This window comes from Scardinius erythrophthalmus (genome assembly GCF_964197995.2).
Source record: "Scardinius erythrophthalmus genome assembly, chromosome: 15".
In the NCBI taxonomy this organism is placed as follows: domain Eukaryota; kingdom Metazoa; phylum Chordata; class Actinopteri; order Cypriniformes; family Leuciscidae; genus Scardinius; species Scardinius erythrophthalmus.
Genome location: NC_138235.1, coordinates 25,853,779 through 25,870,321, shown reverse-complemented (window position 1 = coordinate 25,870,321; position 16,543 = coordinate 25,853,779). Strand labels below are relative to the sequence as shown.

General features: G+C 36.3%; 1 protein-coding gene across 1 annotated transcript; it reads right to left on the bottom strand.

Moving 5' to 3' along the window:
* Positions 1–5,273: 5,273 nt before the first annotated feature.
* On the bottom strand, positions 5,274–16,510 carry c1qtnf12 (C1q and TNF related 12; the record flags this gene model as incomplete). The annotated part of the gene is given in 9 exon segments (XM_081386527.1): positions 5,274–6,543; positions 7,051–7,129; positions 9,362–9,455; positions 11,184–11,292; positions 13,910–14,091; positions 14,260–14,371; positions 16,194–16,277; positions 16,279–16,299; positions 16,484–16,510. Coding segments are annotated over 9 exon segments (807 nt in total). The 3' UTR covers positions 5,274–6,444.
* Between the last annotated feature and the right edge of the window lie 33 nt (positions 16,511–16,543).

Here is a 16,543-nt window from a genome sequence, read left to right as displayed (position 1 = left end):
AATAATTTTTACGTAAAAAAGTAATTATAATATATTTTAAAAATATGTCGTATGATGGCTATATGCTTAAGATTTCATATTTCATACCTCTCATATCAGTGTCAGTAAAGAGCGATCTTCCAAGTACATGTATGTTTTTTATTTCTTTAAATTTAGTTTAAATTTACAAATAAATGCTGTTCATTTCATGATTTCGAAAGTTCTATTCATCAAAGTAAGTTTCCACAAAAATATTAAGCAGCACAACAGTAATAAAATATATGAAAATACATTAAAATAGAAACATAGTTCAACTACGACTTTTAATAAAATATAGGCCTATTAAAATAGAAAACAGTTCTTTTAAATTGTAATGTTTCACACTATTACTGTTTTTACTGTATCAAATAAATGCATCCTTGGTGACATAAGGGACTTCAAATCACACCAACCCAAAAATTTAGAACAGTAGTGTATATTTTTAGTAAAACTTTAATATATATTAAAAGTCAGAATATTTTGAAAGGCCTAGCTGTGACATTTTCTGAATGGATTTGAAAAGCACGCTGTTATTTTCTTATTAAGGAACATTTTTTGCTTTTTACAGTACAACAATGAAGGCATAGATTTGTGAAGAGGAAGCCTGTTAAGCATCTAACGGTGCCTCATTTTATCTCTGGAGTCAATCCCTGCAAGTCTGTGCTGTTATCTCCCTACCTGTCCTCTTGTTGAGGATGAGGAATCTATTAATTAAAATAGGCTACAGCCATATGCTGTGATTGTTTATACAGTGCTCAGTGAACAAGGAAACTTCACATTCACAATGGAACCATTCATAAACGTTCACTCTCCTCTCTGAAAAAAAAAGAAAAAAGAATAGTTGCTCTTAGCATTTGGGCAAGAGGTAATTGGGATCACTCAGCTTGTCTGATGCTGATAATGGGGCAATGGGAAATTCCTGTCAGGGAGTTTGTGGTGCTAGGTGGTTTCGCAACTGCCTTGGCAGGCTCTGAGCGCTCCACACTATACGGTGTATGAGTTGAAGCATGCTCGCATAGCTGTCATTAAACATATTTAAAACAACATAACAACAGCAAAAAAGACAACCGCTTTGCAGTGATAGCCATTTGAGAATTATTAAAAGTAATATGCAAGAAGAAGCTAAGGACTGATTATATATTAATATAATACCACTGCAAAGACAATGATTTAAATAATAGAACACTTAATCAATGCTTTTGGCTAATAATGCAGCTATTTCATGGATACAATTCCTGAATTTTTTTGTTTTCTAACAGTGGATATACATGCCGTACAGAATAATCCTGTTTTTTTTTTTTTTTTTAAGCTACACTGTGTTATTTTTTAAGTTGATTCGTAGCAAAAAACACTTTGTTCTTTCAAAATGATATGTGCTCATTAATGTGTAATTACTTCTACCAAACTAATCAAGTATTCTCATAAGCGTAGAATCTGCCATTTAGAATACATACGAGCGAGCCGCTCGAATGGCGGAAGCCATGTTGCGCCTCCATCTTGAAAATACATTAGCCAAAGAGGGACATACCTGGAAATTTAAGCTTCGCCTTTCGCGTTTTTACACTCAGTGGCACCGTGACGAATGCGATGGGGAGATGACTTGCGACTGCTGGCAGATTTGAAATAATACGGCCACCATAGGAGTTAAAACGCCCTCGGAATGGGAGGGACTAGCAAGTAATATTCAGTCATATACAATTTCACCGCTGGATGGGAGAAAATCCTACACAGTGTAGCTTTAAGGGTTAGTTCACCCAAAAATGAAAATTATGTCATTAATGACTCACCCTCATGTCATTCCAAGCACGTAAGACCTCCGTTCATCTTCGGAACACAGTTTAAGATATTTTAGATTTAGTCCGAGAGCTTTCTGTTCCTCCATTGAAAGTCAATGGACGGCATACTGTCCATGTCCAGAAAGGCAATACAGACATCGTCAAAGTAGTCCATGTGACATCAGTGGCTCAATCTTAAGTTTATCAAGCGACGAGAATACTTTTTGTGCGCAAAAAGTAAACAAAAATAACGACTTTATGCCACTATTCATTTCCTTCTCTCTAGGCCTCGAGTGAGTTCACGTAGTGTTTTTGCGTAGCGCGTCTGTGTTGTACGTCACACACATCACACATGACCAGGCCAATAGTGAGCCTACGTGTGACGTACAACATAGACGCGCTGCGCAAAAACACTACGTGAAATAGCTCGAGGACCAGTGAGAAGGAAATGAATAGTGGAATAAAGTCGTTATTTTTGTTTACTTTTTGCGCACAAAAAGTATTCTTGTCGCTTGATAAACTTAAGATTGAGCCACTGATGTCACATGGACTACTTTGATGATGTCTGTATTTCCTTTCTGGACATGGACAGTATGCCGTCCATTGACTTTCAATGGAGGAACAGAAAGCTCTCGGACTAAATCTAAAATATCTTAAACTGTGTTCCGAAGATGAACGGAGGTCTTACGGGCTTGGAACGACATAAGGGTGAGTCATTAATGACATGATTTTCATTTTTGGGTGAACTTACCCTTTAATGAACATTTCCATCACATCTCAATTAATCTATTGTGTTTGACAACACAAATGATATTGTGTTTTTGGAGTAGAATGTATTTTAGTATTTTTTTGTGTCCTAATGTGTCCTCAAATAATATTTTCACACTTTTTGGATATTATCAGCTTACAGCTTGATTGGAAATGATGAATAATAAACAATATTAAGTGATATTTACCTTAATTTTTTGTTATTCACACAGCGTCTCAAATTTCATCTTTCATCAAATTGTTCAGAGTATAGTGGAAATTATACCACAAGTGTGTGGCAGAAAAAGATTATGTAAATTATTTTCACAAAATAAATATTGTAATGGTTTATGTGTAATATTTTATTTAAATGATTATTGTCTTAAACGTGTAATATTAAATATATAATAATATGTAATGGATTTTCATAGTTTAAAGATTGGCAGTCTGGGTTAAAGAATAAAATATACACAAAGTTTCAAAGGAAAATATACTATGACCCTCATTTAACAAAAGCTGAAATATGTTATGAATGATTATAAAAATCAAACCTTGCTTGAAACACAAAAGTGTTGAAGAAATACTCGTCTGTGCACTTGCATTCCCACACTAAATTCTCCTGTTCGATTCTAACAGCTTATAAAAGAGTTAAAAGAGTTGATTAGTTCTCTTTAAATGTACACAGCAACATTAGTGTCCTTAACCACATGTTTCAGTGCTCCAATTAATGTTATTCTAAGAGAATGGCCACATAGCCCTTCAGCCAAGAGTTTTTATGCCAGGCAAAGCATAGTTCGTTTTTAAAAGCACATGTTCCAATAACCGCAGTATAAATCTACAAGTAAATTGTGAAGGAGTTTAGCTGTCTGTTTTCAAACATTTGACTGAAAAAGTCATGTCTAGAAATCTCGTCTAGAACATAACTCACTTACATATATTAAACAGTCTTGTTCAAGAATGAAAATAAAAAAGCTGCAGTTTTCACAAACATAAAGTACTCTCGTAGCAAGGGTTTTTATAGATGTGTGCTGTAATATTTACATGCACATAATACAACCTCATTAAAATACACCAAACAGCTCTCAACAGCCGTTACACCCCTTACCGATATCTTTATAAATATGTGGACCACACAAACAGCAACATAACGTATTAGACACTTTTCCAAACATCAGCTGATCTGATTCATCTTAAGCTCGTTGTTTTGTTTCGTGCCCATTGTTGAATTTATGATATATCATAATAGCAGGGTAAGTCCTTGAAATTTACAGTATATTATGGAAATATTGTTTTATTCATAATTTTCTCCTCCAATTAATGATTAATGAACTTAATCTTGCAAAAGAGTCTGTTTCTGTTTAGAAACTGTGTCGAAGTCAACGTGGGAATGTTCAGATGTGCCGCAGCTACTGTGTGGGTTCATGCTGAAAATGATAACAGCTGAAAGAGATTACCTGCAGACACTGTGTAACTAGCACTCAGGTTTCAATTATTATCTAAGTGCAAAGAAAAGTGCTGCAAAATTGTCACAAGTGTTGGGAGTCTTTTATGTGTACATTTTTCACATAAGGGCTTAATTTAATCAAGCTGTTGCAAAACTGTTACAGACTGGACACAAAAAATAGACTGAATCATCATCGCTTATTTGGTGTTTTTTTTTTTGGCCAAGCATCATGGAAAATCTGTTGTCTATCAATTACCAAGATACTAAAACGTGCTTTTTGAAGCAGTGTAGTAGACTTTAAAAACATAAAATACAGTCATGTGTGCACAATCGAAGAAGTGCATTTTGGGATACCTTTTGATGAACCTAAAGAGACACTAAATCGTTACATCAGACCAGTGTTGTTGCTATTAAAAATATTGTGGTTAAAAAATAAATTTGTAAAAAATAATGAATTTGTTTTTGAAAATTGTGTAATTTTGCTTTGGCATGCAACGGAAATAAAAGTACTACAATTACTAAATTAAATAAAATAGAATAAATATAAATAAATGAAAACTATTTAGAAATATTAAAAAATTAATAAAAATGACAAAAGCACAATTTCTTTTAACCATATTAGCTTAAATATATAAGCTAATTAACAGATGATAATATTTAAATAAAACTAAAATAATACTTCAGCAGAATAATGATATAACCACAGTGTTTTGTATTACAAGGCTGTGGTTTTGGCTTAAAATGAAAAAACGAAAGATCTTGATATCCACACCAGAGCATTAAAAACGCTTTGAAGAAGCACTAATGAACAGTTTTGTTTCTCAAAAGCTCTCTATAAGTAGACAAGAAAAACAAAAAGGCCTACTGACTAAAGATGAGGCTTGAAGGCGCTGTGGCTCCTACGAAACCACAGGTCTTGTTGAAGAAACCTTGTGTATCTGTGCAACTTTCCCCATGTGACGTTCTAAATAACACTTGATGACAAGGTTAAATGATACTTAAATTGGATTGGATTTCAGACATCACTCTTTAGTGTGCCCAGGTGCCATGCCACCATCAGTCTGTCAGGCTTGCTCTTGTTTGCCAAGGTATTTGAAGTATCCTGGATTATTTACAATGCAAATGATGCAAAGAAGCATTTTCCACACTACCGCAGCAAAGAATATTTTCCATGAGCTTCATCGTGCAGCACCGAGAGTACGTGCTGCCTGCTTTATCGAGCAGAGAATTACGAACGTTAGCAAGATTTCAAAGCTCATAAAAGTCATTTGGAGTCAACCGCAAGCATGCCCAGGTGAATAGATATATTTTACATTTATTGAATATACTTTCATTTCCATTACACCACAATACAAGCAAATACTATGTTTAAACAAGTCTGCTTACATTATTTTCACTTGTATTGAGATCTACTGGAAGGCTAGACGCCAATTAAAAAAATAAATCTGTTTTAATTGGCAGATACATTTAAACATAAATAATTTGTATGGCAAATATGCTAATATACGTACAGTATATGTGCATCTTAATTTCTGTATTTACTGAAGTTAATAAAAAAAGAAGACATTTGGAAAAAAGGAAGAAGAGCAACACATCTCAAAGAATAAACTTCCATGGCAACGTGAAAAACAGAGCGTTCGGATGACGTATTTGGCATTGCAGTAAACAAAATGAAAACTCAGCAGGACTCTAACATGTCTAATCGATCACGGCAGCAGCTTTCCAAACACACACTCACAAACACACACGCTCGGATAAACGCTATTGTTTGGGGCTGTTAGCGATTGAACGTAAAAATAGACTGAGTCATCCATCTTGTTTCTTTTCTCATATTTGGCTGTTTCCTTCTTTTGGCCGAGCATAATGGAAAATCTGTTCTTTTATCAATAATCAAGTCACTACAACATACTTTTTGGAGCGGCATAGTAAATAAAAACTGTCTAGATTGTTATATTTAAAAAACACAGGCATGTATGAATAAAACTAGGTGTGCATTTTGGGTAACAACTCCAAAAGATCATAAATTCCTTAGATTAGCTCTAGTATTGTAGGAAACCTCTCATCGTAGAAAACACATTGTGTATATAAACACTCTGTATATAAACACTATTAGTTAAGAAGGGCATAACACAATGTCAAAGTACAAAAATCTCTTTGTATACATCTATATATCACAAAATAATAGTAAAAACAGTGAGAAATGATCTTTCTGAAGAGGTAAAAACCTCACTGTGAAAGGCAGATGTGGATCCACTGTCCTCGGTAAAGTCTTTCAGTTTTGCATCCAACTGTCTCTGCTTTGTGGGTATTAATATGTCCATGTCTCTTCCATGAACAAATCAAGAGCTTTGCGGCAGTCAAATATTGTCTCATGAGGATATATGGTGCTGGGTGATAGTCCGAAGAGGAGCAATGCAGTCTTTTGTGGCCTGCCAGATATAGTCTGGCTGTAAAACAAGGCTATACCCCCAACAACATGCCCATGAAATCTGAGCCGTTCTGTATTGTGATCGATGCTCCAGCTGCATTGTCCACAAATATGGAGGTGTACTGCCCGGCCTGTTTAAAAAAAGAAGACATCACACTATTTATTCAATTTTAATTCTACAATTTTATGGATCTGGAAATTATTCAGCAAGATATTTTGGAGGGTTTTTCTATCAAGAACTGATTAGATCAGGGGTGGCCAATTCTGCTCCTGGAGGGCTCACTGTCCTGCAAAGTTGATCTCCAACCCCAATTAAACACACCTGAACCAGCTAATCAAGGTCTTGCTAGGCCAAGGATGGGAAACTAGAAGCCACTAGAAGGCAAGCCTAAAACCTTTAGCCAAAAAAGCGTAACGGCTAATGCTAACGGATGGATGTCAATGGAGAAGAGGCTACACTGAATAAACCGATTTTGTGAGGAAATAGCTTATCATTTAATGAATCGATTTTTAATCTTAACTAGCTTTTTTTAAGAGTTCAACACCAGAAACCAAGTAAACAGCAGTAGAAACACTAGATTTGTATGATGAGGATACAGTTAATTAAACTGAGTGGAGTATGTTTAACTAACTCTTACCTGAAGTTCCAGCAGTCCATGGACAGATACTGTAAAGATCTTGCTGTTACTCTCAAGGCCAACAATCATTTCCAAGGATCTGCACAACGGTAAAGAAAATATTATGAGCGAACAAATGAATCACGAATCAATAAAATGTGTTACTTCTTTGTAATTGTCTTTTGATATTTACTAGCAATGTCTGAGTGAAATGTTTGTGAGATCAGTTAAATCATTCTGATCACTGAACCAGCTCTTTTCAAATCTTCCACTTGAATGCAAGTTATGGGACAGTTCACAGATGTGTTAAGAAATATCAATTTATGTTTTGTTATAAAAATACATTGATAAAAATGTCTAATTCCTAAAAATGCATAATTTCCTATTTCCTAGAATTTCCTAGATCTATCCAGCAATAAATGTAAAAATGTATCCTTCAGTACTGTTGCTAAGACCAACCGGGACCCCACGAGTCAAAGGTGGCGGTAAAGGTTACTAAGGTGACAAGGACCAGACTGAAGGTGAGAGGACATTTTTTAAAGGCCTGCTCCACTTTAACACAGGAAATGCCTTGCTGGTTTCCACACAAGTTTGAACAGACAACATGCTTTACAGCCCATGCGTTACTCACAAAGCGCAAAAAAAAACGCTAACGACCAGCAAACACTGGAAGAGAGTTTATCCAGATCTGCCACCCCCCATTCCCCCTTCCCCATCTCATGTATACCCCGTCTCCTAGTAGTTTTTTTTTCTTTCTTTTAAGTAAATTCATTTTTGTTTGATTTGTGAAAGAGGATTTTTATGACATGCACTCACACGCTTAAGCCACTGAAATAAAAACCACATGCTCTGAATGTAAAAAGGAGCTCAAGAAAAATACTAATTTTCATCATAAGCGATGTATTTCTCTGAGTCTGAGTCATGAATTTATATTGATGTGGTCTGTGGACAACGGGTACAAAATCGAATGTTAATAAATAGACTGCTTGAGGGTAAATTAGACATAATGTAATCATAATAACTTTCCTTGCAAAATTGCTGGTGTCAGATTTTCTCCTGGATAGTTTTGCTAACAGAACTGACACTAAGTCTGACAGAAAGTCCTGAAATCACCAAAACTCACAAGAAAACTTTGTGTGGCCAGTCAGAAACACATGAACTCTTTCCCTGCCAGCGTTGCCTGCCACAACCAGGATTTTTGATTATTTTTCACAAAAATTTCAGGGCCCCCAGAATATTTTGTTGTATGAATAACTGAACATGCAATATGTAAGGGATAATCCATGGCTAGCTTTGCATTAAATGATTTGAATGCATTAAGTGGAGGCAACGAACCGCCTGACGCAAAGTGGAGTGACGTATGTGTATGTGCGCTTCAATTACAACAGCGCATTAATATAGAACAGTGATACAACTGACCTTACTACATACTACAAACCTTCCAGCCAATCACAATCGTGTATTCACACAGACCATGGTATAAATAAAATAAAAAGAACAAAGACTTTGCTTTTAAACAAAAACAGTTTTGAACATTTAAAAAAAAAAAAAAAAGTTTTGGGATTTACATACATTAAACCAATCAGAGTCTCATCTCCCATTCTCTTTAAATGAGCAATTCACTATTTACATGACGGAATTTGATAGTGGAAAGACCGAATGTGTCTCCAGAGTGCAAACGGAACTGCTCGCGTGCGAGGTAAAAGTGCACAAGCGGATCATCTACGGGACAAGCCGGATTCCACCATATCTTTATGTACACACACAATAATAATCTTTTACATTGTAATCCTTTTATTTTAAATATTTGGCACGTTTGTGTGCTGCTGTGCGTCCCTGTGTGTTTAATAAGCAGAGTGTACGCATGTTGTGGACCCGCCTATAGGCGCACATTATTAACGCACTCATTAAAATAACAAAAATATTGCGCCATTGACTTTAGAGTAGGTTTCAGTTGGTCAATGGCGCAGTCTATTTCTGTTGCCTCAAAATAGCAATGCGCCAGAACACACGTCGTTTTCAGACCAGCACGCCAATGGGCGCACAAATGGGCGCAAATGCATTTGTTATTTAAACAACGTGGCGCAGGACGTGAAAATGATAACTGCGTCAGGCTGAAACTAGCAAAAAACATTTTTGCATTGCACCGGGTGTAAGATAGGGCCCTCAGTCTCTATTTACTGTAATTGCATGAAAAAGTATATAAAACTAACGAACAAAATATTTTCTTTTGTTTTTCACAGAAGAATGACACGAAGGTGAGTTAATAATGATAGCATTAAAATTTTTAGGTAAACTATCCTTTTAATGTGAGAAATGAAACCAAACTTACGTATATCTGTGGCAGAGGGATTCAATGCAGATCAAAACTCGGACATTGTCTCTGGCTCTCAGCTGGTTCTTACTTCTCTTCACCTCAGTGTGGTCTGCAAGAAAACACAAATTACAAAAAAATATATATATTTTCTGAGAATACTTTTCAGACATGCACTACAAACTGTTGTATGAAGAGTAAAGGCTGTTGAAATGTTGTTTGACAGAGTTTTGTTTCTGGAGCACATGATGCCACAGCCAGTCATGTTTGACCTCCAGCCGCGTCTAAATATTGGTCTCTTCTATAAGTCTGCAGTGGATTTGTGAATTTGTTTGGGGATGTTGATTTTCTGCCACAGTCTACTGCAGAGAGCCAATTTCTTTTCCCGGAGATGCATGTTGGCGCCACAGCTTAGAAGAGTTTTGCATTCAGGGTCCCTGGGGCTTATTTCAGTGTAGCTCCACATAAGCATTGCCTCTGAAACCATGGATGAAGTCAACAGGATCACTGGACCCCTTTTTAAAGCATCAAGCAACAAAAACAAAATACGCTTGTGCGCTTTCAGGCACAGCACTTTTTTTTTTTTTTGCTTTTTAAGCATGTGAGATTGTGCAAGACACCCTCAATCTCAGCAAACAAATGCAGCATGGTTGGAATGTAAGTTTCAAGGGAATGCAATCCATCTGTTGAGAATGTGCCAAGTCTGAAACACATCCATTACATGATGGCACCTTCTGATAGAGATGACAGTGAAATATTAATTTGTACTCCATGCAATTTGTGTTTATAGCCGAGAAACAGAATTTTCCATTAATCTTTCTTCTGTTTTGACAGAAAAAGCCTCTATCCAAAGTCATTTTAATGTATACATTTTTTAAGAAGCTTTTTTTCCATTTCCATCATACTGTTCACAAGGTTTGGTTAAGGTAAGGTAAGTTAATACTCAAGGATGTCGCCCAGTAAGTTCAATTTTGTCAGCATTTACTCACCTTCAAGTTGTTCCAAACCTGTATGAATTTGTTTCTTCTGCTGAACACAAAATATTATATTTTGAAGAATATGGGTAGCCAAAACAGTTGACCTCATTGACTTCCATAGTATGGAAAAAAAATACTATGGAAGTCAATGGGGTCCATCAACAGTTTTTTTTACCCATTTTCTTCAAAATATCTTCTTTTGTGTTCAGCAGAAGAAAGAAATTCATACTTTTGTGGAAATTCTGTAATATATTCGGTAAATATCAGTTTCCACAAAACTGATAACAATAAGAAATGTTTCACACTGAATATATACTAAATATTAGAATAATATCTGAAGTATCATGTGATCCTGAAGACCGGAGAAAAGGAGCTTTGCCATCACAGGAATAAATCACATTTTGAAATATATTAAAACAGAAAACAGCCTTGGTGAGCATAAGAGACTTCTTTAAAAAAAAAAAAAATGTGACTGAAAGGTAATGTACTGTATATATATATATATATACAAAATATAACTTATTTATATTATTAATCATATAATATTATTATTTTAATGTATACTGGTACATCCATGTACTTGGTGTATCATCCATAACAAAATATACCCTAAAATCACTGTAAATTGTAAACATTTTTAGCAGTTCATCCATTTACTGGTAATCACACCCATGTTCTTCTGTTTAAGCTTTAAGAACAAATGATGCATGATTATCATTAATCAAACTGCTAATCATTATCATACCCCCAAAACCTCATGTCTCACACTGAAAAAGGCAAAAAAAAAAAAAAAAAAAAAAAAAAAAAAAGATTACGAAACAGATTATTTACTGGGTGAGGTGAACCTTTCAACCTTTCCTTACCAATATGAACATTGGCAGAAAACTGATAAATTCCAGTTACAGGAGCTGTAAATCGGCCAGTGGACTGATCCATCCCCGTCCCTCTGAGGAAGGCACCTTTGGCAGGAGGCTGAAGATATGAAACAGGTGAGAATTATAGAGGGCTTACCATAAACACACCTAATAACCATTTCTCAAACAACATCAACACCGCTCACTCTCTATCTGAAAATCATATACCTAAATTGCTGACTAGTCTTCCAAGCATCTCAAGAATATGTTTTTCAGCAGAATTCTTGCTCTCCACACTCTTATAAACTCACATGCAAATCAAAGCATCCCACATACAGCATTAGAAAATATACCAGTTTTAGGGCTCAGTTTGGGAGCACATAACCATTAAATGGCTAGAAATATGTAGACATCTGCCAAGAATCCTCCGATTCTGTTTTTGATCATAACTGCACACTGCAGCCATGCCAGACCACATTATTCTGCATTACGCCTCCAGAACCCACCAAGAGTTCCAGACTCAGACGCTTTTATAATGAGTCCTCCGATTAGTGTGCTAAACACTGTTCAGTTCTGCTTTTTTTTTTTTTTGTGCTGTCAGCTTTGAACACATACAATGAATGCCTTTCATACATGTCCGATCCAAACAGATATGTGAGAAGCATGTAAATCCACTTGACATGTATTTCTACATTGGATGAATAAAACTTTGCACTGACATTTACAACAGTTATTTCATCCATTTGACAGATTTGAAAGACTATAATGATCATAATTTCTCTAATATGGAAAGTAAGAATCAAACATCCTCAGAGAACAGCAGATTTAAATGCTGATTGCTTAGAGCTAGAGTGAATCTGGTCTGCATTAATCAATGGCAATTTTTTTTTCTGTAACTGCTGTACAGAGCGCTTAGCAAATAACATGGATTTTCGTGTGTGTCCTTGGCTGATCAAAATGCCACAGGGCATAGCTCTTCCTTAAAACAGCATGCTGTTTTAAACGGTGGTGTCTATTTTTATACACACCTCTCACTGGTCCAAAACTCATACAGAGTACCTTTTGTACACCACCAAGAAAGCAATGTAATTGAAAAAGGATAGATTTTTTAGGAGGAGGGTAAATGTAAGTAAACTTTCAGCCAATCCAGTGTGTCATCACCAGTGTTCATATGACAAGAGCCAATCATAAGGTTACTCTCACAGGTGGCCTTAATTCAGCTGTGTAATTAAAGCTGATTGGGTGGGGCTGTCTGTTTGATTGACCAATGGGAGACAGCTTCACCAAAGTGTTTTTGCCATTCAGTTTGATGCAGGATGCAGAAATTACACACTTCAGTTTGAACGCACACATGTTGGAAGCGTTTCGAATTGGTGTTTAGTATTCTGTAAAACTGTCACAGTGAAGGCGCCAAATGGAACGATGACAAAATAAGCCAATTTGAAATTATTTGCAACAGACTGGAATTTCTTACGTTCTGGCGAAAGCTGAACCCGCTACCACAAAGAGACGATCACATGTGCACTTTGGAAATTGTATCATTTACTGTAAATGACTGTTTCTAAATCACTGGAATGCTCATTTGAATTGGCATTAGTGTAAATTTGCTGCTCCACAGTTGTATAACACATTGTTTCCTTCTTTTGTTTGGGCTGTCAACACTAATATGCTCAATATACAGCACAAGTAATGAACCTCTCATAAAAGTGCTCTTTTTTTCTTTTTCTTGTTTGTTTAATGTTAAAGATCTAGATATAAACCTAATTGTGACTGATTCAATCATTTGTGGTGGGGAAAGAACAGTAAGCAAAAGAAGAAGAAGAGAACAATGTAAAATGGTTGATTAAAATGATAAAAAGAAATCTAAATGTTACCCCAGTTCACAGTAAACATTCTCAAAACTTTGTCTAACGTTCTGGCAAGGTTTTCTCACAGTTATGAACAAACATTTATCTAGTAACATTAATAGAATGTTCGTTCAAAGTTATCTAGTCTTTAATAATGTTCTCAAAACGTTATTATTATTTATACATCCTTCATGGAAGGTTTTTCCTCAAACGTTTTACTGTAGTTTTTAAATGTTACTACTTGTTTAGAATGTTCAGAGAACATTCAAAAGTAACATTCCCATAATGTTTTCAAAATGATACAATGAAATGTTTCCGTAACGTTCGCATAACAAAATAAAAAAAATAACATTTAGAACATTCAGGGAACATTCAGAAATAACATTTTCAACATAATTTTGTTAGCTGGGATAGAGACAAATACCCATGTGTAAAAACGAAGCGACAACATTTCTATTTTTCAGCAGTGCAGCAAAACCACTACTCTACAGCGTTAAACAGACACCGGCCAGTGCTGTTCAATTACACAACAATTGACTCTTATCAACCAGTTCTTTTTAGTGAATCAACAACATACAGCACAACCAGTATAGTCTGATTCATGAACCAATGACTCTTTTCTTTTAAGTGAATTAAACATCTTTAAGACTTAAAGGCACAGTGTGTAAGTTTCACCGCTAGAGGTCGCTAATTCAAAACAATAACAAAGGCATAGCTTGATGGTTTTTAAACTCTGGATTTAAACATTGTTACACAAGTACACAAGTCAATAAAACATATAACATTGTTCTAGTGGTTTTTGGATATTTTAATAAAAAAATCTTACATATTATGTATACCCGTCTTTGGCTGATATAGCGAAACGTTTTGGACCCTGCAGGCACTTACTGTCTGAAAGTTCTGCAACTCTGCCAGAGTCTTTTTGTCCACGACGACAGGGCCTTTGAGTTTGCAGTGAAAGGCTTCCTCAATTCTCCTGTAGGAGGTCATTCCCTCAAGAGTAATCAGAGCCGTGGGCAGCTGACTGGGTTCATTGGGCCTATCCACTGCTGCTCGCCTCTCTGTGGCCTCTGTTCAAGCAGATCACAAGTAGACACATCACTGCATGCAGTTAGACACCTCATCACTGTGTGTCTCAAAATGTCCGGCTAATCTGCATGATAGCCCCTTGATTATAAATATGAAACATGATGGACATTTGGTGAGATTTACATGTATTGTGTATTGTGGGTCCTCACCTTTGATCAGTTCTTTGAACTCTTGCAGCAAGACCTCTTGAGTGACCTCTGCCCCAGGGGATCCTGGGGGTCCCTGAGGCCCCGGAGGACCAGGAGGGCCCGGGGGACCAGGCTGATAGTCAAAGAAATATAATTGTTGTATAATTTTAATTCAAGCTCATCAAGACTCAAAGTTCTTTGAATTCTCAAAAGAGCATCTCACTTTATGTAATGTCGTGTTAAAACTTGAAATGTATTAAGGAATGTATTATGCAATACATTACAAATTCTCTGGTAGAGATAAATTATACATTAAATGTTAATTCTCACTTATTTAAAATAAAAAGATATCTGCACTGAATGATTTTCGGCTCCATTAATGGTTCTCGCACATGAATGTGGACAGAATCAAATTACTCTGACCACACTTCCTACTGCAACATCACTACTGAATCTACAGCAAGCAACAGTATTAGTTCAATTCCCAAGCGAATGAGCCAGTTCTTTTCAGTGAATCAAAAGCTGTTGTCTGATTCTCAAAAATAATGGCTGAGCCATGTTTAATGAATAGCTCAAAATAACAAACTCAGCATTTCTGAAGTGTGATACATCTGCAATTGTGCTTGTTAATTCATATCATCACCTAACGATTAGTCTCTAGCTACCGGTTTTATTAATTGGCACTCACAAAATATATGCAATGTCTTACAGTGAGTAAGTCATGTTGGTAAGCAAATGTTGGTGCAAAAATTTACTAAAGTACAAAAAAAGCAAGTGAGTGGGCAAAAAGACTATGGACCCTATCTTGCACCCAGCGCAATTGACTTGTACACCGACGCATGTATCATTCCTATTTTGCACCCGCGCAAAGCGCGCTTTTTCCTCCACAGAAGCACGTCGCTAAACTAGGGAATGAACTTGCGCTCCCTGGGCGGTTCAGCACAAAAAAGGAGGCGTGTTCCGGCGCAAACGTTCCTTCATGCTATTTTGCAGGTTTAGAAAACAATTGCGCCACTAACCAGGAAAAAATAGTTTAAAGTCAGTGGCTCGTTGCGCATGTTATTCATATGCTATTTTAAGGGCGCATGCTTGGCCATAATCAATGTAGCGTGTGCACAACGCGCATACACTTTGATTCTCTCATCTACACAGAAGCAGCAGTTTTCATTTTTGCAAATCATACATTATTACGATAGATAGATAGATAGATAGATAGATAGATAGATAGATAGATAGATAGATAGATAGATAGATAGATAGATAGATAGATAGATAGATAGATAGATAGACAATTTATTATAAAAGCATACATCTAGCTTACACATTTACCCAAATTATCATACGCCTTTTTTAACCGAAGTTAATTTTGGGTGGGTTTCTCCATCCCCAACGTCCCTGACGAGAGCGTTGCTCTCCTTGGCTGTGAACCGTTCCTGGTGCGCGCCTGGCAAATCCGCCGTTATAATAGGAATCCGCTTTAGAACAAGCGCGCCTGCTCTTAAAGGGAATGTGAGATGACGCTCTGATTGGTTTATTTCACGTTACGCCCAAACCACACCTATGAATAATGAAGCTACTTCAGACCAACCCATTTTAGATTTGCACCGGGCGCAAGAGTCAATTATCCCGCCGGGAAAATAGCAACAGCGCCAAGACCCGCCCACAAAGTTACTTGCGCCTTGCGCTTTGACACTTGCGTTTCAGATTGTTAAAATAGGGCCCTATATGTTCAAGAAAAATGTCGGCACACTATGACTGCAGACACAATTTATCTTTACATTAGTGATGTAACTTAACATTCTCACACTGCTTTTTATTGATTTACAAGAACTGCACGGTACAGTCTGGGTGAATGAAAATTCCGCTCTTTTCCACAATTTTCAGCTTTGTCTCATGCATTACTGTCAATTATGTCTTTGACATTTGATAATATGTGATTGTAAAGACTTCCTCACCAGTGGTCGTTTTCGCTTTCGACATTTTCCGGGAAAGTTGCCCACAGGCCTCTTCACAAAATCCATCCATGATCCAAGAGGGTCCCACTCTCTGGTTCTCACTGACCTGCTGAGTAAGAAAGAATAAGAAGAAAAATTTAAATGACATGCATGATGTTCGTTCATAACTCTAAGTATTTCAAGAATGTATATGATATAGCATGTATATGTATATGATGCACAAATGACAAATTCTCATATTAGGTTTGGTTAGCGTACACGTCCAGAGCCTATGCGTAAGGTATGCTAACTCCCAGTTTCATATTTGATGGAGTCATTGGGAGAAGTACTAAACTGTGATTTTATCAGAT